We start from the raw sequence: 26,304 nt of genomic DNA on the forward strand, positions 1-26,304 counted from the left end.
GAAATAATTAATTCGAAGAATAATTTTTCATCAAAGCCATGTACTTGTTTTCTATAAAAAAAAACGAAATAATAAAACGTATATATAAATTTACAAAAGTGTGTATATAAATACATATACTTTTCTCTGGCAACTTTCAGATAATAAATATACAAATCTATTGTGATACTGGGGTAATCTAATTAAATAAACACTTACCGTACAATCGCACAGATAATCGATACGTTCGCTACGATCGGTTTTTGAGATATCGCAAGATTAGATGATCGGAGAACAATGCGATGGGTATCGCAAAAGTACTTGTAGGATTTCAAAGTTGTAGAGGCGCCTCATACGATGTGAATTTCGCGATACGACGGGATCTATCTACCCGACCGACCGTCGGGCCACACGGTAACCAACGTTTAGAAACGCTCTTCATTCCCGCTCCTCTTCTCCCGCTATTCTCCTCGTCGTGTTTTTCGTCTTATAAATAAGGATCGGAGTATAGGAAGCCGGAGTTGCATCGCGGTATAGTAGCCGTTCAATGAGTACCTACGATGCAGAACTGATGCGATGCGCTTACGATGGGGATAACAGCGCGCTCGAAGAAAGATAGATCGCGGGATCAAAGAAGATCGCAGAGCACGCCAGGCGATGACGCAAATATATTTCATATCCGCCCACAATCTCGCGTACGCGCTGCTCCGAGGATATCGCTTCTGTCGCGAAAATTGGACGTTGATGATACACCGAAGAATAGCGAGATACGCTTGGGTCGCGATTCTCGATGGAGATTCGACCGAGCGAATCGATCGAGGCAAGACACTGTCAGATCAGTAAATGAGGAGTTGCGCGATCAATGTCAGATTTCCCGATTAGATTGGATTTTGCAAAGCGTTTTACGAACATTCTGAAAACGATTATTACATGGAAATTGCAATGGCGCAATCGAAAAATCCTTAAGTTATCATATAAAGATGATGTAACTCGCGTGACTGTATAATTTACCTATGCGATTCGCGACTTGCAAATTCAAAGTCAAATAGCGAACGGCAATCTCTCGTTACCTCATTCAAGCTTCGTGCAAACGTTCGTACTGACGGCTCGACGTGACGATCTAATCAAAATGCATAAAAAAAGATTCTACGATGAATAAAATGTCGATAAACTTGCTCATTTCTCGACGATCCTTTCTGGGAGGATCGTGCCACTTCTAGCCTAGCAGCAGAAAGTCAGAGTGCGACGGAAGCGCTCTACGCCGCGAGAATTATTATTTCTAACGATGAAACCATTAGGATCGTTGCTTTGTCTGTGAAGGCTCTCGTCAGGGTCGTACCACATTGGTGATTGGCAACTGTAGCGGTACAAGAATCGATTAGCAATTAACTGTGCAATAACGAGAAATGAAATCGCACTGAACAGACTTCAACCTTCTTGTGCCGTTGCGACACGAAACGATGTCAATTCGGTATGCTCGCGCTACGTTCACTATATCCAATTCCTGTTCTTGTAATTAAATTCGTAAGAGATCACCGCCGCCGCGCCGCGCGTTTATCCCGTTAAAAATATTATCATTTTTATTTGATTTTGTCGTTCATTGCGCCATTAAAAAGATCTCGATTATCGCGTTCGATAAAAATTAACAGTCCCCTGATCGTCGAAGGAATTCTATTACAGATCTTTCGCGCAGATTACACAAGCTGACCTATAACACCGCCTTCCATCGTACAAACGCGATATTCGTATTCCAAGTCGCGAGAATTGCCGAGAAAATTGCGCGTCATTCGGCGACTATGAAATTTTCACATACGCGGTCGCGGCAGCTGTTCCAATTTTTATAGCAACCGTGACGACGTCACCCACGTTGTCCTCTCTGTCTCTCGTCCTTCGTTTCTTCCTTCGTCCTCTTTCCTGTAGCTTCTCCGTAGCATCGTAGGATCGACTGACGCATCCTTCGCCTCCGCGCCACCCTCCTTCCTGCAGTTATATTGTCGCAGCCGCGCGGCTCGTAAACATAATTACGCTGGGTTTTTATTTCCACGACTTTTTTTTACGTCCAGCCGCGGATGTCGGTACACTTACTACTACCGCTGCTCGATGTCGCTGTTGCCTTTTTTACGACCCTGTAGCCTTTTCTCTGCCAAGGTGTGTAAAGTTATTAGGGAATACGAACGAATTCGGCCGCTCCTGTTTCCACCACTCGTGCTCTCGTTACGCATCTGTCAGATACTCACGGCGGTACATTACAGCGCGCAGACAATACGGGTTTAACAATAGCCGAATACACACTGCGCTCCCTTTACTGCGCTTCTCTAACGCCTTCAGGAAGTCGATGAAAGTCGTCTCCGTTATTCTAACAAAATAAGAGCAGCAACGCTATTGTAATTATATGCAGCTAAAGAATTCCATTTCTGTAAAATGGAAAGAGAAAGAGAAGAAGCGCCGCGGGTTCGAGCCTCGCATCATAAGTACATTCTCGCACGCATACCGCATAAATGCAGCTTCAATAATTTTCTCCCATTGCACGCTATAAAATCCGTATCATCCGTAGACACGGAGGTTTTCATTAATATCCGACGGGCAGGGCGGCTCTTTCGCGCAAAACCCGCTCGGATATTGGACTCGCGTTTTCTTCCGTTTTTCCCATGAAAAACTGATACAAGCGCGGTTTAGCCCGTTCGCAACTCAATGCTGAAGATTACCGCCCACGATACAATGCAACGCAAGTTGTATCCTTCTCGGTTCACGTTTCGCGGACAGACCCTCCTTTCAGGGGCTTCGGGTGGCTCTTAATGAGCTATAAAATGTACGTTCCACGACTATTTTACACTACGTTACGCGCGCATCCGTGGACGTCGAGTGCAAACTCTGTGCCGCGAGCGCGCTCACGCACAAATCAAAGAACACTGCAACGCAATTTTATCGAGTACCGGTTCTCCTTTCTAATTATCAACGCCGTGGACACACAACTGACGATCGTACGGTGATAATGTTAATCCCGTGCAACTTGTGTGGATTTTATTCTATTTCAAAATATTTTTATATCGAAGTCGTATTACTTCCGAGCGAGCGGCTCGTCCTAATCTCGATTTATAAACAAACGCCTGCCGCGTTCAAGGAATTTCAACGGTCCAATTCAGATCGCGCTAAGACTCGCCGTTTCCCGCCGCGGGAAGGGATTATTTACGAGTGGCAGCGACGATGCGCACACGGCGCGCAAGTTTCTTCCCACAAGAAATTACAGATTTTTGTTCCGCGAGCGCACACGATCATAAAACTGATATTACGGGGAGAATACTTCCCGAGACGTTTATTGACGTTTTCGTTTCAATTTCCCAGAATAGTCGCAAATTTTCGCGAGTCCGAAGCTTACGCTAATGACAAGATTTGTCGTCTTAATAGCGAGTTATTTTTGTGCCTCAGATTCTGACATTTATTCTATCGCAAATTCTATTGTAAATCATTATTAAATGTAATTTGAACTTTCCGCACAGCCTGTCGCTTATTAAAAATCAAAAATATGTGTAATCGAGTCGAGACATTTCTTTTGTTTCATCAAAGAGTTGTTTTTCTTTTCCCAAATTGTTCGACTCGTGCGTAAAATGATGACGCGTGTCTCGTGAGATAAAATTTTGTTGGCAAAGTCGAATAAAGCGGCGCGATAACTATAGCGATAACAACGCGTAATGATCGTTGGCGGCTGTTAAGGAGCCGTGAATACGCGCAGCACGCGTGGAATCAACGAGCCATAGCGAAATACGCATGCTGCATGCATCCGACTATTGTTAGCCATCGCAACTAACATCGGTCTCCTCCTATTATGCAAAGTATTCGCCCCGTTGTCACTCTTATATTTAAACTTTACCCGTGCCTATAAGCTGCTTCAAACGCAGGTTTCGAGGCTTCGAGATTTCTCACTCCAGTTTTCGCGTCGTCCGCGCGTCGGTACGCTCAGAGCAGAACCGTAAAAGTTTTACTGCGAATTGAATTCGATTTATGTTTACCATTCGGCGAGATTAAACGTGACACTGTAAATTTATATCGTTACGCTCCGATTACCCGAAAAGTCAATCGTCCGCGTTTAACGTTTTCCCTTTGATCCTTGATATTTCAAGACGAGACACGAGGGATTTTCGTGAACGTCCCCCTCCCCCTCCCCCACCCACCCAGGGCAAAAAGAAAAGATATTTTCGTCCCGCACTTCCTCGCGTAATTCGAGGAACAAAAGAATGCCGTGCTTTCCACCGAAAATAATTTGCAACGCGGCTTGACAGCCTATCATCCTAAAACCGCAATCCCGCTTATTGCACACCCGTGTGCCAGTAGGAAGGATAGGTCGGTGTACTCAGCTGTGGCCATGCCAGCTATTATCCACGTCCGGTCAACTGTTTCTAACCCCCCCCCTCCCCCGAAGGTATCGTCCTGTCCGGTTGGTAGCGAATATTCCATACACTTTCTGTCTTTCATTAAAGAAACGATCATTAATAAGAGGTACCTTCCTTTCGACGTCAGTACCCAAGCCCGCCCATTCCGATCGGACGCAACGAAACTTTCGATTCCAGGCGCGCTTGTCGCAAGAACGGGAGAGTGCGGATGGAAGAAAAATTGCGGCGGCGGTTATCGGACGGGACAAAAACTGAAACTGGTCAGCGATTTTATTCCCGTCTGAAAATTGACTTTAAACCCGGAAGAGCGACTCTATTGTGCGACAGATCGACGAAACTAAGTCGCGACGTACTTTCACGGCATTTCTTCGACAGGCTTTGCGGTTTCTTCAAGTCCATGCCCGATCGACGAGTACAGCGAATTGGTGGATCTGACTTTCGAAAGTTGATTTTTGCTCATCGTTACGTGAATCCGGAAGTGATCTCCATAATATTCTCTCTACAACTAAACGGAGGCTAAGTTTCGAGTGGCGCTTCGTCGAGCGAGCTCGAAAACTCGGTCGGTACCGCCGTCGTCAGATTTTCGCTTTTGCCATGCTTTCTACTTCGCGGGATGATGCATTTTCGAACAATTTGCGACAATACGACGCGCTCTGGTTCGTTAACGGTCGCAAGCCAGGCGACGACACGGAGAGGATGCGGGAAAAGCGAGCGGGCTCTATCCTTTCCGGAACGCTTTAATAACTTATTTACGAGACAGAGATCGTCCCACGACTTTCCACGCAATCCGGAAAGCATACTTTAAATTTCCTACAGTCGAGGGCCCTAATTGCTCGTAACGAATGCACTTTGGATCGCGTTTACACACGTTCGTCATCAATTATTGCCATGGGCAAATGGTCGACTTCTGTCCGAAAGTTAGCTCGTCAGAATGTTCGCGGCAGAGCAGAGAGGAAAATTGGGAAAGATAACCGCCTGTGCAAATATCTCGCGTAACGGTAATAAAATACTCGGTGCGCAATCTTATTTGTATAATAACGACGGCGGCCGCGTATCGAAATAATATCGCGACCGCTACACCACGGCGCGAACAAAAAGCTCTCGGCGCGACCACCGGTTCCACCCGACTCGTTTAAATCACTTTCGTATTTATCACACACACCGTGCCGTAAATATCGTTCGCTCCGTGCAACGTGCGCGGCATTGCGCGCTCGGAACAGGCTAAGGATAGAACGTACGGTGCGCGCGCGCGCGGTCAACGATCGGTTTCCGGCACGGGGAGCAGCAGCCCGGTCGCGCATATAATCATCATCTAATTATTAATCCCCTTACGGAGACGCGTATGACGCCGCGCGATTTATCGTGACAATTAATAGCGCGCCTCGAGTTTTACGATAAACAGGAAGTACGCTGGCGGGAGACAACGCCTGCCGTTCCTCAAATGAATTGCGCGACCGCGCGCCAGGATCTGCAGGGTGATAGCTCTTGCCGGAGCTTAAGGTTAACTCACACTCGCACGCGATAAAACGAAAGATGGAACTGGCGTGATTAAGACTGGTAGGAGGAACGCGTATACTCGCTTCGCCTCGCTTTATACACGCGTGTCACTGAAATATAATAAACATTAGCAATAATTACACGCATGTATATAATTATTGCCAATATTTATTACATCGCGTATTCACGTGCGTGTGCATGCAGCGTATAGCGCAGCGTAAGCAGGGCTGGGCGGAAAGTACTTCAAATACAAAATATTGGCGATTTTAGTATTTAAATTGCAAAATGCCAAATGCAATTTCGATTTGGAATACCAAGTATAAATTGTATTTTGTATTTGATAAAAAAAAAATGGTAAAATTTATGTGCACGCGCTGCAAGTATATGCATAATAATGAAGATAATCCTGCTCTCTCTCCCCTCCTGGCTCCGCTGCATCGCTGGTACGTAATAATAGCGCACGCATACAGACGTTCCTAAATTGCACGGATTGCCTTGAAATTGATTTAAGGTTCTTACGTTCTTCCGGTACAACGTCGAAATGTGACTAGATGCGTTTCGCCGTGCTCACTTGCGCCACAATTACTCAGATATATGAGAAATACTTAGCAGTTTAGCGCTTCTTGCGTGGCGCACAGCGATGCGGCGCGTGTCGCGCGCTGCTTTTTGCGACAATCCGATACGCTCGTCGCAGTTGGTCGCTTCCGCGTGCGAGTGCCATCGTGAAACAAGAAAAAAAAAAGGAAAGGAAAGAAACTCGCTCGAGTCGACAGGGTTGAAACGGCGAATTCACCGAGTGTTCAGTTATCTCGCGCAGTGACGTAACTGAAACGTAAACGTATTAAACAGCATACCGCATTTGCAAAGGAAGATAAGAAAACAAAAAAAAACAGAGATTTTTCAATCAGCCACGTCGAAGCTATTCTCTCAGAGTGAACGAATTGTGAATTGACCCTTAGGATACTATGGATCGCGCGGAAAAGCGCGACGCGCGAGCACGAGATACTGGACCGAAATAAAAGGAGAGCGAGACGAGAGGACGAGAAGAGGGAAAAATGTTCGCCAAGGCGGCATTACCCGGAGCGTCACGCGAGCCTGTGATTGGAGCGTGGCGCATTAGTAACCTGTTTGTTGCTCGATAAAACAGCCATCGTCTTAAGATTTACTAGATTTATAGACCGGTCATAGAGCGATCCTGCGCGCTGCGCTAAGCAGATCTCTCTCGGCTCGCTGGCCGGCCGGTCTCTCCGCGCTCCGAGATCGTGTAGTTAGGTGCTCGGGATACCCGGGCACACACGCGGGATGAACGTACGCGAAGATACCTACACCGCCGACACGAGTTCTACATTGATCTTGCGCGACCTACGAAAGATCGATCCGATCGCTGATTGCGAGCGCTCGGTTAATCGTACGTAATGTTAAAGGCCTACCTTTAGAATTAAGTAATAACCGCTTTTGCTCGCTGCCTCACGATCGTCTGCGCCGTCCTTGCTACTTTGATTTTCCGCAAACTTGTCTTTAAGTCACGGAACCGCCTATTTGATACCTGCTCTCGCATCGTCGTGTATCACGTATAGGATCGAGGAACGGTACGATTTTCGAGTCCGCGGAAATGGACGTTTAGAGAAGACGCTTTTCGCCGAGATTTAGATATCCTTGCCACGAGAGAGAAAGAATAAAGGTTTTCTATCTCTTTTCGATTGAAATATATATTATATAAAATCGCGAAACGTAAAACGCAGAATAAAAAATTCGATCCTTCAATCGGGAATCAAATGCCATGTAATTTATAGAAGAAAAAAAAAAATGCGAGCCAGACGATAAATCAGCATTCCTGGTACTCGAGCGTCATCACGCTCCTAGTGGAAGTCGCTAACTTCGATATTCGCCAAGTGCTTTTTCCATTTCTCGATCGAAACGCCGATAAACCACGCCGCACGTACTCGCTCACCGGCGAGTAACTATGGGAATAACTGGGGAATCTTTTTCGCGAAGGGCCGTAGGACGCATTGAAATTCCGCTCCCCGAGTCAAAGAACGGACCGACCGGGAGCTTCTTTCAGACGGGATGATGACCGGCCGAAGGCGAGGGGGTAGGTTGGAAGGGGCAGGACGGGAAAAAGCCTAAGAGGCTCGAATGGTATTCCGGATCAATTAACCGAACGGCGCGGAGGTTAACGCGGATATGAAAAGGGACGACGGCGTTACTAAGCCGGGTGAACGAGGCCTCCGGTATGCGTGTACAACGCAAATGGTAGGCCTCGCGGAGGGAACGCTCGTAAGCCGCATGAAACGTCGAGTAATTCTATCGAGAGTGGTTTATCGTGCGAACGCACGAAGGAGGAAATAGATTGTCACTCGCGATGAACGCGAAGCCCGGAAACGACTGTCGGCCGTTGGCGCTTTTTACAATTAATCGATTAACGTATTCTCGCCCACCTATCGTCTCAACATCTAGAAACATTACAGTTCGATTTTTTTTCCTATCGTCGCTTTCACGACGAGGCTCTCTTTGTTTTATGTAGAACGGCAGAGAAGTGGACGATTTGAGAATTTGAGAACGTGTGAATCTTTGGAATGTGCAAATATGCTTGCAAATGTGGTTTACAGTCTTCGGTGAATGGTCAGCGCGCGGCACGTCAAACGTCTATAATAACCACCGGAGAGCCGTTTATCATGTGAACACAAACGAGATTGTCACCTGCACACGTGTGAGCACGCGCCCCCGTGCTCCTCACGTTCCATTCGTACACCAGGTGTCCGCCTTTACTCGATTGAATCTCGATCTTTATCTACCGCACAGAGAACAAAGAATACTCATTTCAAAGAATACTCATTCACGCTAGTGGTACACTCTTTAAATGATGTTTTGATGAAATTCCAAGTACGATCGGATGGTGGTCAAAGTGTCTTTATAGAGTCCGTTTCCTTGTAAAAATTAACAGATTCGTACTTAAAAAGATATTATCGTGTTGTTCATTTCTCTCTGTTTCTTTGTTCAACAATGTTCAACTTTTTATACGAAAGAAAATTTTAATTTAAATATTAGCGACATGCGCTCACCCGGTATATATGTAACGCGAGTTTACACGCGGATATATTTGCTAAGCGGACGCATTCTCAGTTACACGTGCATGCTATTTGCCACCCAAGTCCACCTATCACCTATATCGAGTAAGACACTACCGCTATTGTTCGCGATACGCGAATCTATTCACCGCGAAATGTCGTAAACTGTACTTTCGTGAAGCATCCAAGTGATACCGAAACTAAATCGTACGCAACATTTGTCCAAAATTTAATAATTTTGTAAATTCAACTTTTCTTAAGGTTTCTTTCTGCACTAATAAAATTGACGAGATATTAAAAAATAAAATGCTCGAATTTCTCGGCCGATGAAAATGACGTCATTGGCATATGTAAATACACGCACGATTGTATTTCGCGAGAATACGTCGATTCGAAGGAGCATGGTCGGTAACTATCTGCCTGCGAAGCCAATCGGCACAATTTACGAGCGGGGAAACTTCTTCAAACATCGGTGAATCGGTGCACGTTGCTCGAGGGCACATGGACACGGAACTCTTCGGCTGCCGCAATCCCGCTCCTGGGCTCTCGCAGAGAAATCATCCGCATTATCCGCCGGCGCACGAGATTATGATAATTTCTAATGTCGGGGCCCGGGGAGTGGACGCGAATTCTTGCGTCGTGCGGAACGACTGATATATCAATACTGCCGCGCGCGCGCGCGCGCGCGGCAACGGATCAACGCTGGTGATAAACCAGCGACTCGCGGCAGCCGACGATGCTAATCGGAAATTGGGTGTACCGATGTCCCGCCTCCATTACGAAACTATACTGCCGAGCGAAGCGGCCGGGAATCCTCGTTTTCCACGTCATGTCAGGGACAGTTTACGAAGGCGTAAATTGTCGCCGTTAATGAATCTTTACGACAGGATATTGTAAACGACCGTGAGTCTAATATCCGCGGCGTTTGAAATTGGCACGAACAACGTCATTCCGGCGGGATATCGGCAAAAAAGAAATATAGAAATGTCTCCCGCCCGAACGCGTGGCTAATTGCGTTTACGACGACAACAAAAGATTTACAGTTTTTCGTACGTTCGCCAATTGGATTAGCCGCGAGATTGGAGATTTATTCGCGAGGTGGTGGCTCGTTTGCTCCAGAAATAAGTAGCGACATTTATACGCACGTTACATCCTCAATTATAGTTATTAGCTTGCTGCTAATGGTCTATAAAAATTTTATGCGATACCGCGCCGTGCTCAGTCGCGATGGTCTGGTCATTGGAACGGAATGGGCAGCTTCAAATATGACCTATTCCGTTACGTCGAAGCGAGGCTTGCATGCAAACATTCTGCCCGTTCCGGCGCTGAATCAAACCATTAACTCAGCAAAAGCGGCAATAGTTAATTAACCAAGAATACACCGATATCACTACGCACGATTCCGATTCTGTGATTACACGACCGGACATAATTTACGCGCGTACATAATTCTTTCCTATTCGCGATGTAACGCGCGCGTTTATTACGCGATATCCGCGATAGGGAACAGACGCAATATCAGACACAGTGTCGTAAACGAGAGATGCGACGAGTGTTAATCGCTCGACAAAGGCTCGATGTTCACGCGCACTTGCTGTATTTCGGTCAATTGTAGACGAAAGAATTACAAAGGCACGAATTGTTTTTTTATTGATACTGCTAACACACATAATATTTCTTTGGCTTGAATCGCGGACTTGTTTCTCCGTCCTAACTGCGTCGGAAGCGATGAGAAAGGAAAAGAAAGAGAGAGAGAGAGAGACAAAGAATCAGAACGGCGGTGCAAGATGAAAAGAGAAAGAGAGGAAATCAAATGGAAGGGAAAGGGAAAGAAGCGGAGATACGATCTCTAATTGTTCGCGATCGGCCGCAAAACTCGGTCGCTGAAACGACTCGCGTATTGCAAACCGCAACTGTAACTGCGAACGCACAAACATTTCCACGTAAAGGAACGCACCGATTGTTAAGATCTTAATCTAAAAATTTTAATACCGATCACTCGAAATTGGAATTTTAATACGGATTTGCGAAAAAATTTTTATTTCAAGTTGGTCGAATAACAAAATCGTTGAATAACCGCTAAAAATTTTAATTCGTTATATACATACGGAATGCACCCACAAATACGCGAGAAGCGAGAGATCAGAACCGAGTTACTGAGAGAACAACTCGGTAAAGCGATGACGTATCAGAACCACGTCGGGAATTGCGCAACCGATCGCTACGCGAGAACTTGAGATATATATCGGCATGTATCTGACGAGAATCGCAGCCGCCGCGAATTGCGAGCACGCACGGCGAGTCACACGATGTAAATCGGCCGTAATGATCCGCCGAACCTTGATCCTAATAACGACTCACGGAATTCTTTCCAAAACGCTCCTAAAAGAGCACTTTTTTTATAAGGCTTTGCTTAAATATTTCCCTGCAAAGAAGAATTCTAATTTCATGGCTCTCGCGATATTAACATGCCGAGAAAATGAACATTTAAATAATTTTGATGAAATTATATCTGATAATGATATAAATCGAATATTAATAAGCGCACTCTTTAAAAAAAAAACTAATAAATTGATTCAATTAACTGATTGCTGTATCAGTAGCTGATGATATATCATCAGTTAACTGAATAGTAATCATCAGCTACTAATACAGTAAACGGTTTATTAAAACACTTATCAGTTCTCTTTTCAAGGGACTAATTTCATTTATAACGCATTATTGCGACGAGGAAAAAAAATCATGACGCCGGAATCTTTCATTTCCGGGTTCCAGAACTCCGTTCGGGAGATGCATTCGTTCGAATCGACGCAATCAAATCAGGTGCGAAATATATATCGTAATTGGATTTCACCGGAAATTACGGAGAGCGACCTAGTTTGCGGTGCGCCGCGGAAAGCACTGTGACTGCGGGCGAGGAAGGAAGAAAGAAAGAAAACGCGAACGTAGAAACTGCGTGGGCAATGTATATCGGTCTTTATCGCGTCACCCTATCGCCTCGGGTGGACAGACGGCTTAAAGGTGCCTGTCTCGCAGATCGCGATTGGATCCCGGCTAAGGAAAAGCACAGCGCTTAACGTGGAACTTTCTCCGTGTCGCGCCAGCGTTCGCGCGCGCGCGCCTGTCCATTGCTTTGAGTTGCATTACGTTGCATCGTGCAGAAACTCGGCCGAGTCCTTTCCGATCGTCCTCGCCGCGACCTCGTCCCGTAAGTCGTGCATCGCCACCTACCGCTCCGATAATAGACGTCTATAATTTTTACGTAACATTTCACACCTTCTCTCGTTTTTCGTATCACAAACGCAAATTTACTTCCCCTTTAGAAAATCGTTTATAAAGACATTTAACAAAAATTATATTAATTAGAAACCCATAACACCATCGAGCGATCAATAATTATACGATGATCTGTACTGTTTCGCTCCACTCCACTACCGGACATGGGTCCGGACTGATCCGGAAAGAAAAGTTTCGTGTAACGGCGGCGCCTCTACGGCTGCAAAACGACCGTTTCGTATCTCCCTGACAATACTCGTTTCATATTCGTTGAACTATGCAATGCAAGGAACGGAGATTAATAATTTGCAGTTTCCCACCCCGACATTATCGGGGCACGAGGCAGGCGGATCGCGAACATCGTGTACGGAGGGAGAGAGAGAGAGAGAGAGAGACGCGAGAGCGAGCGCGTTGTGTTCAGCAGCCGCGGCTGCTGCAGGGTCGACCGGTCACGATGGCTCGGGTAATGATAGCCTGCCCTCGCCTCATAATCAGTCCCCCATCTTAATTTATGTTTGCCCCTGCCCATCCGTCTGTACGTCCTGTACAACTCGTCTTCTCTTCGATGTAGGTACCTGCTGCTCTTGCCGGCGCTGACTCTTTACTCCCGCTAATTTACCGTAATTCGACTGCGAGACAAGCGTACTTTTGATTCCGTCGCTGATTTGTTACGAGCACGTTGAGCCGACCTGCGTCTGACCCCGCAGCCTTCCCGCTTCCGGTGACGTCGATGCGCGAGTATGTACCGATTCATCTATCCTATACGCTGTAACTCTGTTAATGATATCTATCGACAATCTTGATTACCGGGAAGTGTTGTGTATATAGTTACAATATAGTTTTCATTCGCGAATAATTTGAGTTAATTGGATAGAACAACACGCCAACTGTCGCTTAGGCTCACGCTCGCTCAACGTTTCCAGCGTCCGCTCTCGGCGATCGGGCGCAACAATCTGAGAGCAGATGAAACGATCCGCCGGCGGAGGTAACGCGGCGATGGTCGAGCACCTTCGCGGCCGCGCGATCGAACGGTTGGATGATCAAAAACCAGTTCGTAATCAGTTCAAGCGGAAAACCATGCGCGGCGGCGGCGGCGACGACGATGACGACGACGATGACGACGACGACGACCGCGACGGTGGCGGCAAGAACGCCGGGTGTCGCGCGGCTATACAAGCACTCACGTGGTGCACGCACGTGCGCTCCCGCGTGTAAACAGACGCAACGACTCTGTCGTCGCTCCATTGGCAGTTACGGTGACCGATCTCGATCGGCGTCGATGCACTCGAACCGGCGAACCGTACCGTACGTATGCACGTACGGTATCCTTTGGTCGAGATATAATTGCGAGGTATCGGGATCTCTCTCTCTCTCTCTCTCTCTCTCTCTCTCCCTCGTCAGAGGTCTAGGTCTAGGAATCCATTGCCGCGCCACGCGGCACAGGCACTCGGGGCTGATATAGTCTAGTGCTCGCGAGGGTGCAACGTGTGGCCTCGTTACGTTAATGGCGTCATGCTCTGGCGCCCCACAGACTACTCTGCTGACCAGCCGGCTCTGAACCGGCAATGCCGTCTGCGAACGACTCGGAGAACCCGCTCGCCTCCGGGGAGACCGCCATGAAGATGTTTACGGCGTGTGCCAAATGCGTGCTTGCTCTCGATTGAACTGGTCAGAGAGAGAGAGAGAGAGAGATTACGCGATAATTGCATGAAGAAGCGTTGGTCGACCTTAACGTATATTATTACGAGCAATTGGGAAAAAAAAACGCGTGCTTCGATAAAATATCGATAAACTCCCTCAAATACCATGACTATTGGTACAATATAAATATAGATCACAGATGTTGATCGTTACGGAAAAATTGGAAAATAGGATTGTGTCACTGACCGCATTTCTTCTTTACGTTAAATCGATAATGGAGCATTCGGTGTAAGAGGACGCATTGAGTAGTACGCGATTAGTAATCAGGCTTGCAGACGAACCTGTTCGACTTCCGTCACAGGCACTAGCCGACTGCCAGTTCTTCAGCTTATTAATAATAAGAGGGGCAACATGCGTCCGTGTGAACGATGCACTTAACGTGCACAAGACGTTCGTGTAATTATTATGACGGGAGCGAATAATTGCGCATAGTTGCCTGGTGTACTTTGCGTAGGACAACATTTGGGGACATCTTCGCTTCGATGAGCCGTGTGAACATGATTCGCTCGATCTATTCAGTATCGAAGTACCATATTCACGATGATTTTCTTTCTGAGACACGTGATATATAATTTTCAATTTATCTCTAAAATATTTGCTAAACGCTCATCAAGTCCCGGAAGCCGAGGACTTACAATGTCGAATAAGGAAGTTACGTGGATTACCTATTTCTAGAGTCCGCAGAAACCATTAGTATTCACGAGCACCTCGATAATTATTAATCTCTCTCGGCCGCGAGCGAATGTATCTCCAGGAACACGGGACGCCGACATCTCGCCTCGCGAAGTCCTCGTAGCGATCGTTTTATCTTCTTGCGCCCGATAATGATCGAGGTGCCGAGCGGGTGCAAGAGGAATCCTCCGTCGAGACTTTTTGCTCGCTCGTTAAAAACGGCACGCAACACGCAATCCGTAAAAGGCCCACGAACACGACTACCGAACAACCTGTTACGCATCATCGAACCTTCACCCACTATGGCTCGTCAATAGTACGTTTACATATTGATGAATATATCTGTTTGCAGAAAACGTCTTCTCCTGAGCATTCCTCTCTCCCTTTTTTTGCGGAAGACTGATATATCTGCACAATTTTTTAATTTTTTGACGTTTTCCCACGTCGTGAAGAGTACTATCAGTGGTATACGTGGATACTCTCCTAAAGCAAGATGATCGCAATTTATTGCTAAAAGTATTCACAATCTTTATAAACTAATTAAATTTCATTTTTCTTTTTACATAAAATCTGATTGCTCTGTTGGAACAAAAAATTAAAAGAAAATCATCAGTGAGAAAATTCAACGTGTGTGTGTGTGTGTGTGTGTATGTGTGTGTGTGTCTCGAAAAAAAAACCTAAAGCGGCAACAATAATGGGACCTGATGCACCAGTAAAAGCGGCGTCAAACCGTTAAAATACAATACGTATTTTCAATAGCGCGCGTTCAGTGCTCGCTCACCAGCCGGTTGATCTCGCAACTGCACTTCCTCCGACTGTTTGCGCAAGTATCCGCGTACTACTCCGGTACTCGAGCATTACGAGCCGGCGCGGCGTTTACATTGGTGGAGAAGCAGGTACCGGTCGTGGCTGCGTGTGCACGCGTTTCATAGACACACGGATACGACTGACCGCAGTGCCATGTATATAGCGTAGGTTAAACGAAGGCTACTCACTCAGAAGGACCCGGGGGGTTCGAATTAAGTGGGGCCTTACACCTCGAGAAATGAATATCCCGCCGGTAAGCAATCCCATAGACGATACGGAATCACGACGGCAATAATTATCGCCGTGGAAAGTTCACGCGAATAAAACTACCGCTCGTGAAAAGCGCTCGTTGCTTATAAAATTGTGACTCTTTTTTCGCTCTCTCAAAGTGAATTGCTGATTTACGTTGGTGTTACGATGGATATTCAACAAAGTGCATCCTAGCGACGTACAAGTGCATTTAAACGTACAAAGATACAATTGCACTTATACGCAGTTTCTTTTTCCTTGAAAATTAATGATGGCTGGCATATCTACTTTTACCATCTGGAGCCACTCCTTCGCGTATGTCGCGCGAACTGACGCGTCGTCGTCGTCGTCGCGGCCGTCGCGAAAGGTTACAATCGTCGAAATGCAACGAGAATTCGGTCTCGATGACCGGCATGCACCTACGATGATACCGTTGCACAGAGCAGCCACACCCTTGTCTGTGTACAAAGATACACACGTGCATCGGTATACACACTCGGCGGGCTACAGTCGACTCTGTACGTACACCTGGAGTTGTACCGATTCTATCTCCAGCCCGTCCCGATGTAGCGCGCTCGCGGAGGAGAGGAGGAAGTTGCGAAGCGAAATCTCGAGCGAAGCCCACCACCTCCGCGCGATCTCGCAGATCCACTTAGAATCGAGACCTCGAATTTTCGCGCGAAGAAATTGTCCATCGTCGACTTGTCTCAATGAAAATAATTCACACGATTATTAACAAATATTAAGAAACTTGTCTCACAAAAAGCTTGTAAAAATGACGCGTAAAGTATTACGTCAAATGATACAAGAATAGATATATGGATGTGTAGATATGCCATAATCGGTATTGGTAGTATAAATTCCAATTGAGCAACGTTCGTTCTGTCGACATACACGCACACACACGTATAATTTCTTCGATACTGGCACGCTCTCGATAATGAAATATCGAGACGCACGATAACTTGATCGGGAATTATGCGATCTGCCAACTAAAGTTCGTGCAATCGACAGAAAAGCCTCTCGACTTCTTCGCTAGAACGGATGTATGGTCTGTGTATGCATTGCGTATTACATGGATCTCGCCTCGCCTCTTCGCTTTCCCCGCGTCGTCATTAAACCAACTGCTCGAGACAACTGGCGCTGATTATTTAGCAATACAAATCATTCGCCTAGTGCGAGTGCGTACCATTCGCGCGCGCGCGTTCCTCTCTCTCTCTCTCTCTCTCTCTGTCTCTCTCCTCGTCTTTCTCGTACTGTCGAACGAGTTCTCGCGTGCGCGGGCGTGGTACTGCACGTACTACTTATGCGAAAGGCGAATAAAACACATATATATACATACGAGAGCGCATACGCGGCTCTCTCTCTCGTGCGGCATGTGCATCAGATACCAGTCGGTAGAAACAGTTTTGTTGATTAGCAAGCTCGTTTGAACTGGCCGTATTACTTTGTCGCATCGCCAAGGAATGTTCTCACCGGCAAGCTATAAGTATCCCACATCGTAAAACGTTGACGTATCGTGCGAATGCGCCAGATGTTTTAAAAGATAACTAACAGAATGTAAGAATGAATTCTGCGTGAATTTTAATCTCCGTTAACTTCCATCGCGTTTACTCTTATTGACGCGTGTACTTCTCCGCATGGTTTCCAGCGATTCTCAATTTAATCGAATTCTTCAAAAAATATCTCTAGCCTACGTCAGATCCGTTTGCGCGATAAACGGGCAAACGAGAATCGTAAAAACGGCCGCGCGACATTTTCTCGCGCGCGACATTTTCTCGCGCGCGACATGTATAAATCCGCTCATATATCTCTCGCGCTTGCTCGTCTCCGGATAAAATATTTCCGAGGGAGCTACCGATACATTGCTCCGAAATTCCTCGTGGCTGCCGTGCGCAATTAATAAATATCGCCCGATACAATTTACGACTCACGATACATCGTTAATCACGCGCTCGCGCGCGAGCGCGCGGATCGCCGAAGCCGCCTGTTCCGGACCGAACAGGTGGGGAATCGATAACAGAGATGCATTAGAATATTATGACCTTTCAAAGTGCATTCGGTGATTCACCGCAGGAGCCGCGATAGCGCGTTATCGCCGGCGACTACTCGCGGCGCGCGGGTCGATGTTATCGCGCCGCTATACTCCCGGCTAATCGAGACAAGCGAGAAAGGGAGAAAAGGAAGAGGCAGGGTGCTGACCTCGCTTCCTGAATCGTTCAGGGCGGTGGCATCTCTCCGCGAGGAGGCTCGGCGAACGCGGAAAGCAAACCGTGCACAGGCACGTCGCGATTGCGCCAGCATTCGTGCAATCAAATCAACCAGATAATCTTTGATTTCAACCGACGAACGACAGCTCGTTAAATTATTCTTTATCGTTACGTATTATCCGAATGCGCCTACGATACGCAGCGGACATTTGCACTTTTCATATTTAAATTTGACATATCATCTATGTGTTTAATTAATTAGTATTAATCTGCGTTCTCTCTCTCTCTCTCTTTTAGATTATATAATATTGTATACTAGTATCTATTTTTCTGCGATTTTTGATCTCTCATGTCAAACTTAATGATGTAATGGATCATGCGCTTGAGGGGATCTAATCCCAGAGCGCGTAATAAATGACGATTCTCTCTCTCTCTCTCTCTCTCTCTCTCTCTCTCTCTCTCTCTTATTGAATCTCTTATGCCCATTTCCACCAATATAGATTAACTTTGATCTCAGTTCAACTTACTCTTTATCTTTTTCCAATTCTTAAAACTAAAGAAAGATAAAGAGTAAATTAAACTCAGATCAAAGTTAATCTGCGTTGGTGGAAATAGGCATTAATATCACAATCTCAATTAAATTGCCAATTATGAAGCCTGACTTATAATTTTGCAAATCCAGCGCGAATAGAGCATTACCATGGTAATTTTTAATAAGCTTTGAATTAAAGTTTTAACATATGTAATTTTAATTGAACCTCGCTAATCTTCTGATCAAAGATATAAATTCTGTTCGATTTAATTTCTTTGCAAAGTTGTTAAGAATCAAAGAAAATCACATGTTACATGAAAATGACTGAGAAATTTGTTCAAGCCACTTTCAGTACAGCTCCATTTAAGTATCGAGATCTGGGAAATCCCGTCTTTAATTATACTCCGCACGCCGCAAACGCATCCAATTGCGAAAAAAACGTTAATTTTAATAACAGAGTTATTAAGATCCCGCAATAACTCGGGCGCAATTTTCGCGTTGTCACATTTTTAACGTCACGCGTCGCACTTATTCCTTTCTCTCCGACCGATTTTCCTTTGTAAAACGCGAATCGATCAAAGCGGCCGGCGCGTTGGATCGCGATTTCGAATAATCTCAGTAAGGATCGGCGGATACCGCGCGCAACCGGATGTTATCGTGTCGCCGTCGAGGACTCTCCGCGCGTCCAGTGAAAAAAATCCACGCGCCTCAATGTCATTATCCCAAACGAGATAACAGCGCATCAGCAGCCCGACTGGCGAATCTCCACGCCGGTTGTACAGGGGCGAATGCTTCCATCGGTAGGCGAGGTATGCGGTCTTACGCTGCGCGCGTAAGCGCACTCGCGAGCGCGTGCACTCGCGGAGAGCCGCATTATCGCGGGATTACGTAAGCGCCGAGCCGCCGCGGCATACGATCGCGCTTGTATTACGCTATAATTAGGACCGGGCCGGCCGTCGTAACCGCACACGCACGCACACAGACACGGGCGCGTGCGCGCGCGCGCGCTCGCGCCCAACAAGTATGCGCGCGACGTTACTTACGGCGCGTAATCCGCGCCGTATTAATAACCGACGATAAACGCTAACGTGCACCGCCGTCCGGAGTCTCTCTCTCCCAGGACTCGGGGAAGAGGAGCGTAAACTGCCGCTGCCGAAGACTATACGGATCTCGATAGCGCGGGATTAGAGAGCGCTTTTTCACGGGAAAGGTCAACATCGAGCAAGCTTTCCGTTTGCGTTATCAAAGCACGGGTCTCCCACGATGTGCCGAGCGCGCGCGCTCGTCGGAATATTTGAAATTCTGTGCGCGGAGTTCTCTCTCGTGGCTCTTACCCGCTGTCGCAGAGACCGTCGTCGTTTGGCGCGATTCGGGTATTAAAGCGAGCAGCCGATAGTTTACTGTGCAGGTTGCGGCATTTTTTCTTCTTTTTTTTTCTAAATATCCGCGTAATCGTCCGACATTAAGGAAAGCAAACTGGTTTTGCGTGTTTGCACCGAACGAACGTTTGACCGGCGCACGACTTACTTATCTCTAGCCTCGATCTTGCGAGCGAGCTGAAAAATCACGGAAAAGTACATACTACGTATAGCGCATGTGGGAGACACGGCATTGTACATCGATGCTCGAGTATAGTTCTGTAGATACGAAATCGCTGATCAATGCCTTACAAACGACAACAATTTCTTTAAGAAAGGTAACACGCGCGCGCGCGCGCGCGCTTCGCGGTAACGGGATGTGAATTAATTATGCATCTGAAATGCAACGATAAAATGAAAAGTTGAATTTTTATATTTATGCTGTAGAAAGGATTCCCTTCTAATTTTTCTCGCACAAACACATGAAATGTGAATGCCGTATTAAAAGAAACAGTGGCCGGGACGCCGTTATGCCTTGTAATCAATTCTCGATTAAGCGCTGTTAAATGAACGCGCTTACTAAATTAGCGATCTCGAGTAGACGCGGCCGCGCAGACGAAAATCAAGATCTTCGCCGTGCTCGTTCCCGACGTGCGCTTGATTAATACCCAGATGTAATTACGCCGCTTCGGGAAAAGGACGGATGTGCGAGAGAAGAAGAAGGCAAAACCTTCTCGTCGTTGTGCGTGCCCCTCTCGCAGGGCCATGTGGGAGGAAGGTGAGAACAGAGAGATGAAGTAGAAATCTCGTAGAAAGGACGAGAAGAAAGAATCACCAGAAGAAAAGACGAAAAGAAGAAAGAGAGAGAGAGAGAGCAGAGAACTCCGTCGAGCTGCCGACGGAACAAAATCCTGACAGATTTCATCGTGGGCTGACGTAAACAATTTGCGAATGTAAATACCTGTTGAATATTGAGCGTGCTGGCAGGGCCCACGGGGCCCCACGCCGGGCCCCCAACACCTTGCGATCGTTTACCCTTTAAACTCGTGATTACCATCCAGCGCCGTCTCCCACCTACCGCGGCGAGGCGTGTAAGTCATCGGCATAAATTATACGTGAACATCGCGCAGCGATGCTGGGGATCCTCCTCGCCGCTTGATCGTGGAGGAGGAAGAGGAGGAGGAGGAGGAGGAGGAGGTGGTGATGATATCCTTCGGCTCTATTCGTCTGGATTCGCGCGCGCGAAAGTCGCGAAGTAGAAAACGATCGAGACATCCTTGACACGCGCGGGATCCCTCCAAAAAAAAAAAAGAAGTGAGAATGGACCGCGTATTACAATGCAAACTTTTTTTCACTATCAACGCGATGTGAGTCACGATTGATAGTTAAGTGAATTAACCGTCTAATGCAGATTTAATTCAGTAATGAGAAGGCTAAGTGAACGATGTATCATGGCAAATTATAGAGTTGCGATTTCTCGCGGTGTTATCGCCTATCCAATTAACATTTGTACATTGATATCGAAGGTGTGCACTTCAGATTGTTTATCTCCTTGAAGATTTAGGGCAATAAAGCTCGGTGGCGCGTGCAGCATCTCGCTCGATTTATTAATAAGCTCGTAGGGAAGCAGCGCTTATCGACTTATCAACGATCGAATCACTCGGATGATTCCATATCCGTGGATTCGGAACGTGGATGTAGCGAGTAGGAACGTGTGTCGAGATAATTGGTGATCTCTCGCGATCGATCTCAATGTCGATAAGCAACAACCGACATTTTAGATAACTTTCTCGCTTCCACCGCATTTAATTACCATCGTTGATTATAACGGGAACACGCCGCGTATCGCTAACGGTTCGTGATAAACGCTTATCCGAACGTCGCGCAACGTTCGCTCGCGCATTTTTCACGCGCGACTTTTCCGCGACCGTTCCCGCGTGTGCCTAATCCCAGTATACTGTGTCAAGGGAAACATCTCGGCACGTCGTAAAACTGGATCATTCGTCGCGAAGTATTGTAATTACACCGTTAGAAAAGAGGGTGGTTAAAAAAAGTGCCAATTTTGACTCTCAAAGCACACCCAAGACTTTGAAAAATCATTGTTTTGGATCATCAAATAACAAGAAAAAAACAATCATTTGTCCGAAAAGTGGCGGGAAAGATTGCAAGAACAGCTTAAATAGAGTAAAAAATGACGTTATAGTAAAGTCGGTATACAACGCCGCACCTAACGAAAACTCAATTTATCAAGTGTTATTCACTATGTTTAAGAAAAATATATTATACTAATGAAACTTTATACTGCCTACTATAATAAAAAATATTTTGAATATAAAATATTTTTTATCTTACATTTAAAAAAGAACCTTAATAAACCCTTGCATTTTTGTCATATAAAAAAAGTGATGGATTTACGACTATTCATGTGTAAGATATACGGCACATCGATAATTTACAAATAATATTTACAAATATGATGTAAAATAATATAATGACTTGCAAAATATATTTACAAAGTTTATTAGGGAATAAGAACGATCAATATATATACAAAGTAATAATAATGCCATATTGAAGAGATTAACGCAGACATCAATAGAGTGCAGACATGTGCACATTGTGTTGTCAATATAGAGGCAAGTACTGCTTCCTACTCACGCAGCGTCTGTACTATGGCGTAAATCCCGCTTGCAAAAAATGTCATATATCCTAAACAGGTGGAATATACAAGATATCAAACTAAACAAAGAATACGAGAACTATGTGCCTGTATCTCGCTTGTACTGCGGCCTTTATTATCCCTCAATATTTATGTATCACGAAATAATCATTGTGCCCTTTACATTCCCTACAGTAATCACTTTATGTAGGTCACAATACACGATCGCGCTACTGACTACAGGAGGAAATCGATTCAACTCGTGATATTTTCGTTAATATTAACAATAAAGAACTGAAATCACAACACAATATTAATATAGCATAAAGGCACATATCAGAGTGGTGGCGAGCCAGCTGCCTTTACTCCTTCTATTTTTTCTGACGTCTGCGGTGTAAATCCCAGCGCGGCGTAAATACCGACTTTACCCTAACCACATTTACGGTTAAGGCGATGCTGGAGTGATAGGTGAACTCACTCGACGTCGGTACCTCAGATTTTTCTTCGATAGAGAGTCGAGCAACACGCGGTCGCGCGCGGGGCGAAGGATAAGGGGAATAGCGCTAAAGTCATGCAAACAGGCTAGCCCTCTTTGTCAGGCGCACTCGTGAAAACAATATCTTGTCCTTGTCTTCGATTTCACTATCATGAACACAATTACTGTTCTTCGCACCAATTCCGTGTGCAAATTTACATAAATAATTGTTGGACATTCGTTTCTCTCGTACTAAAGCTTTTAGGATCATCCTGCAAGCGTCGTATTGTTCTTACGTTTGATTCGTACGCTGCAAACTATTTATTTCATACGTACAAAGTCTAAAACTTTTATATGGGGCACGTGTTGTCACGAGTCGGTTGCAGAAGCCGATAATTAAACTGTAATCTACTTTCGTTTCTCGTAAATTGTAGTTTCCGATATATATTTTTGTCACTACTTTAATTGTGAAAGAAGATTTTGTAATCTGTAAAGCCAATTAAAAGATCGGAGTGTCAAAAAATAATCGCGTATAGGGACCGACCCAGCATCGCCTTAATAATTAGACAGCTATATATAAAAAGAAAAACAAAAGCTCACTCACCATCCTGGTTCATTCCGTGGCTGCCATCATCTGTTTAAAACAGAAAAAAAATAATTAAGAACGTGTAAATTGAAAACTGGAAAGATGCGTAATCAAGATTGCCGTCTAATGTCATGTACGTACATTTAAAAGAACAATCCAAAAAAAAATACTAGCATTAACTATTTGTTCATTTACTCCGAGTACCTGATAGCGTATTAATTGAAACGTTATAGCTTGTAATCACGCATCACGCCGTGAATTGTAATCAACATCTTCGACGAAGCGGTACTTTTACAGAGTAGAAATAATAAAGTGTTCTAATACTAAGGAAACGCTAATGACGCTCTTGAACTCTATTTGAGAACATAATACGCAATGCGTACTGTCAGTATACATAAGTAGCACCGATTGTGAGTAATATTGCAAGAAATTTTTCCTTCCCGACGCAACTAGGAATGTAAGTCTATCGAGAACGGAAGCCTCGCTGTACGCGCGATCCGCGACTTCCCGATAGGATATCGCTGGAAGGTAGACGAATGCACCTCGCGAGAATTCAGCATCGCACATTGCTGCTGGATCATGACGACTCGCAACGCGCGCCAACGATAGGAACCTGCACGGCAACCTATTTGTACTCCGGACCTGGTATCGCGCGATCGCGCAGTGTTCCTTTATTTAACCCCATAAATAACCGCCGCCGCTATCTCACCCCGAATGTTCTCCTATAAGAGAAACCCATACGGCCAGCAACAACGTATACGTGCGCGCGTACAGCGTGCTGTTTCCGTGTATGCACACGGTACAAAATATATTAGATGCTGCCAGTCATTCTGGTGTTGCGCGAGTCCGGCGCGATGGGAATCCCCATAAGCGATCCGTGCGTCCATCCAACGGAAAGAATAACTTTTGCGAGGAGATTAAAGCGTGGTACGTGTTACTCGCTCGATAATGGCTCGCGCGTTTAATCCATCCTTCAAGTTGCATGACTTCAAACTATACGTCTTTTTTTTTTTTTTTCGTTACGCACGGATCAAAAGGCTTTCTATTTTCGCACTTAATTATTATACGTTACGCGTCCGAGATTCACGATATAAATAATCGATGTCGTTCGCGGTGGAGTTGCACATGCAAATAATTACAAATATATCCTGCGAGGAACGTAGGCGGTAGTCAACAAGCCAGGTCGTTTCGCGTAACACTACATTCTTGAATATCAGAGTATCGGATATGAATGCGAATTGCTAATTAAGTCGTCTAGCACGCCGAATGTAGCCCGTCAAATGTAACCCGAGCGGCCCGTACGCCTTGCGCAATACGCCCAGATTGATACGCCTAATCTATCGGAGAGAGGCCGAGGTATAGATATTTTTTTTACGAGGCAATTTAGGAGGAAAATAAAATGTTCGCTAAAATAGTAGGCGATCGAAACCTTTCACGTCCAGTTCCACTTTTAGAAAATCACTTTCTTTTCGTAACAGTTGATGGAAAAAAAACCGTCTCATTACGCTCTCTACGATATCGTTATTCAGCCGGCGTTAAAAATCGTATAGGCTTTTCGATCGTCGAAGAATGGACAATCCGAGTCTAAATGGAGCAACGATTAGTCACGACTGCGAAATCGAGACAAAGCGAATCGGACAGCGCGCGGCGATCGAATCTCTCGCGACGAGAGGTGTGTGAAATAATTATTATGTCGCGGGGTCAATAAACCATATAATTCACGGTTCGCGTTGCGTGTTCTACGCGACACACAGGTGGGCATTAATTATAAATTAATTCCATTGCGTGGTTACGCACCATTAGAGATAATCGAAATCCGCTACGCATTGCTCGGCGATTGCTCTGCGATTGCTTGAGTAACGCGTAATTTCAAAGGTAAATAAAGGCAATTAAAAGTATATGTGTTTTACAGTCGACAAGAATCGGAAAGAGAAATTATATATATATTATATGGAAGCTTGACAGGAGTCATTAATATGAAATAACGACGTACATATATATGCTGGATACGCGTGTGGCCCTAAAATTGATCCGCGCATCTCTCTGTCAAATACGTTGATATCATTAGATTTAACGACCCCCGTTGACTCTCATCTTTCTCTTACTCCCTTTCTTCCTTTCCTCGTGGCCTCGTGGCTGCTCATGCCGCGTCACTGGCTGCTGCCATGGCGGCTGCCTTTCATCTTCCTTAACCAGCACCACTCTCTACCATCACGCACACATTCATTTGCGAGGACGAAGAGGGCAAAGGAAGACAACGAGCTTCTACATCGGTGCAACCAACCAACCGTTGGTTGGAAGAAACTACCGCTTCGAGGATGATCCTGGCGTATCCATGCGTACACGCGTGTTAAGCGCGAGTCTGTGTGCGTTCAAAAATATACCTCGTTGACGATCGCCCACCAAGGAAGAAACTATCGCTTCTACAAGACGATCCTGCTGTGTCTGCGTGACGCGCGCGTGTATCAGTGTATTCGGAAAGATCCCTGCGCGACGCGCGAACGCCGAGTAAGTTCAGCTAACTCGATTGTTCCGTACGGGACAAGGAGCTCTTTCACGCGAGAGTCTCGTTCCGGCGGTCTTTGATGGAGGTATCATCGCTCGCGCGGTGTCCCCCGGTACGTAACGTCGCTTCACCGCCGCCGGATGTGCGCCGTCGATACGGGATTTAATAACCTTGCGGTTTATAGCGAGATAAACAGTAGGAGGTATCGGCGGGAGCGGGAATATAGATTTTTAAGTGTTTAACGCGCTTTCAAGTGCGTTTCATGGTTTGAAGAATATTAATGATCGTGTATAGAAGCACGGTGTGAAGTTTGTGATGAATAATTTGCAGAGCTCTCTTAA

General features: G+C 45.8%; 1 protein-coding gene across 8 annotated transcripts in view; it reads right to left on the reverse strand.

The window, feature by feature from the left end:
- Window positions 1–26,304, reverse strand: part of LOC105198494 (paired box protein Pax-8) — a 165,996-nt gene that overhangs the window by 67,679 nt on the left and 72,013 nt on the right. For all 8 annotated transcript variants that reach the window (XM_039455721.1, XM_039455723.1, XM_039455722.1 and 5 more), the window contains one exon: window positions 23,476–23,505. In XM_039455721.1, the coding sequence (XP_039311655.1) occupies window positions 23,476–23,505 (30 nt within the window). The remainder of the gene's footprint in view (window positions 1–23,475; window positions 23,506–26,304) is intronic.

This window comes from Solenopsis invicta, chromosome 12 (assembly GCF_016802725.1).
Source record: "Solenopsis invicta isolate M01_SB chromosome 12, UNIL_Sinv_3.0, whole genome shotgun sequence".
NCBI classification, from domain to species: domain Eukaryota; kingdom Metazoa; phylum Arthropoda; class Insecta; order Hymenoptera; family Formicidae; genus Solenopsis; species Solenopsis invicta.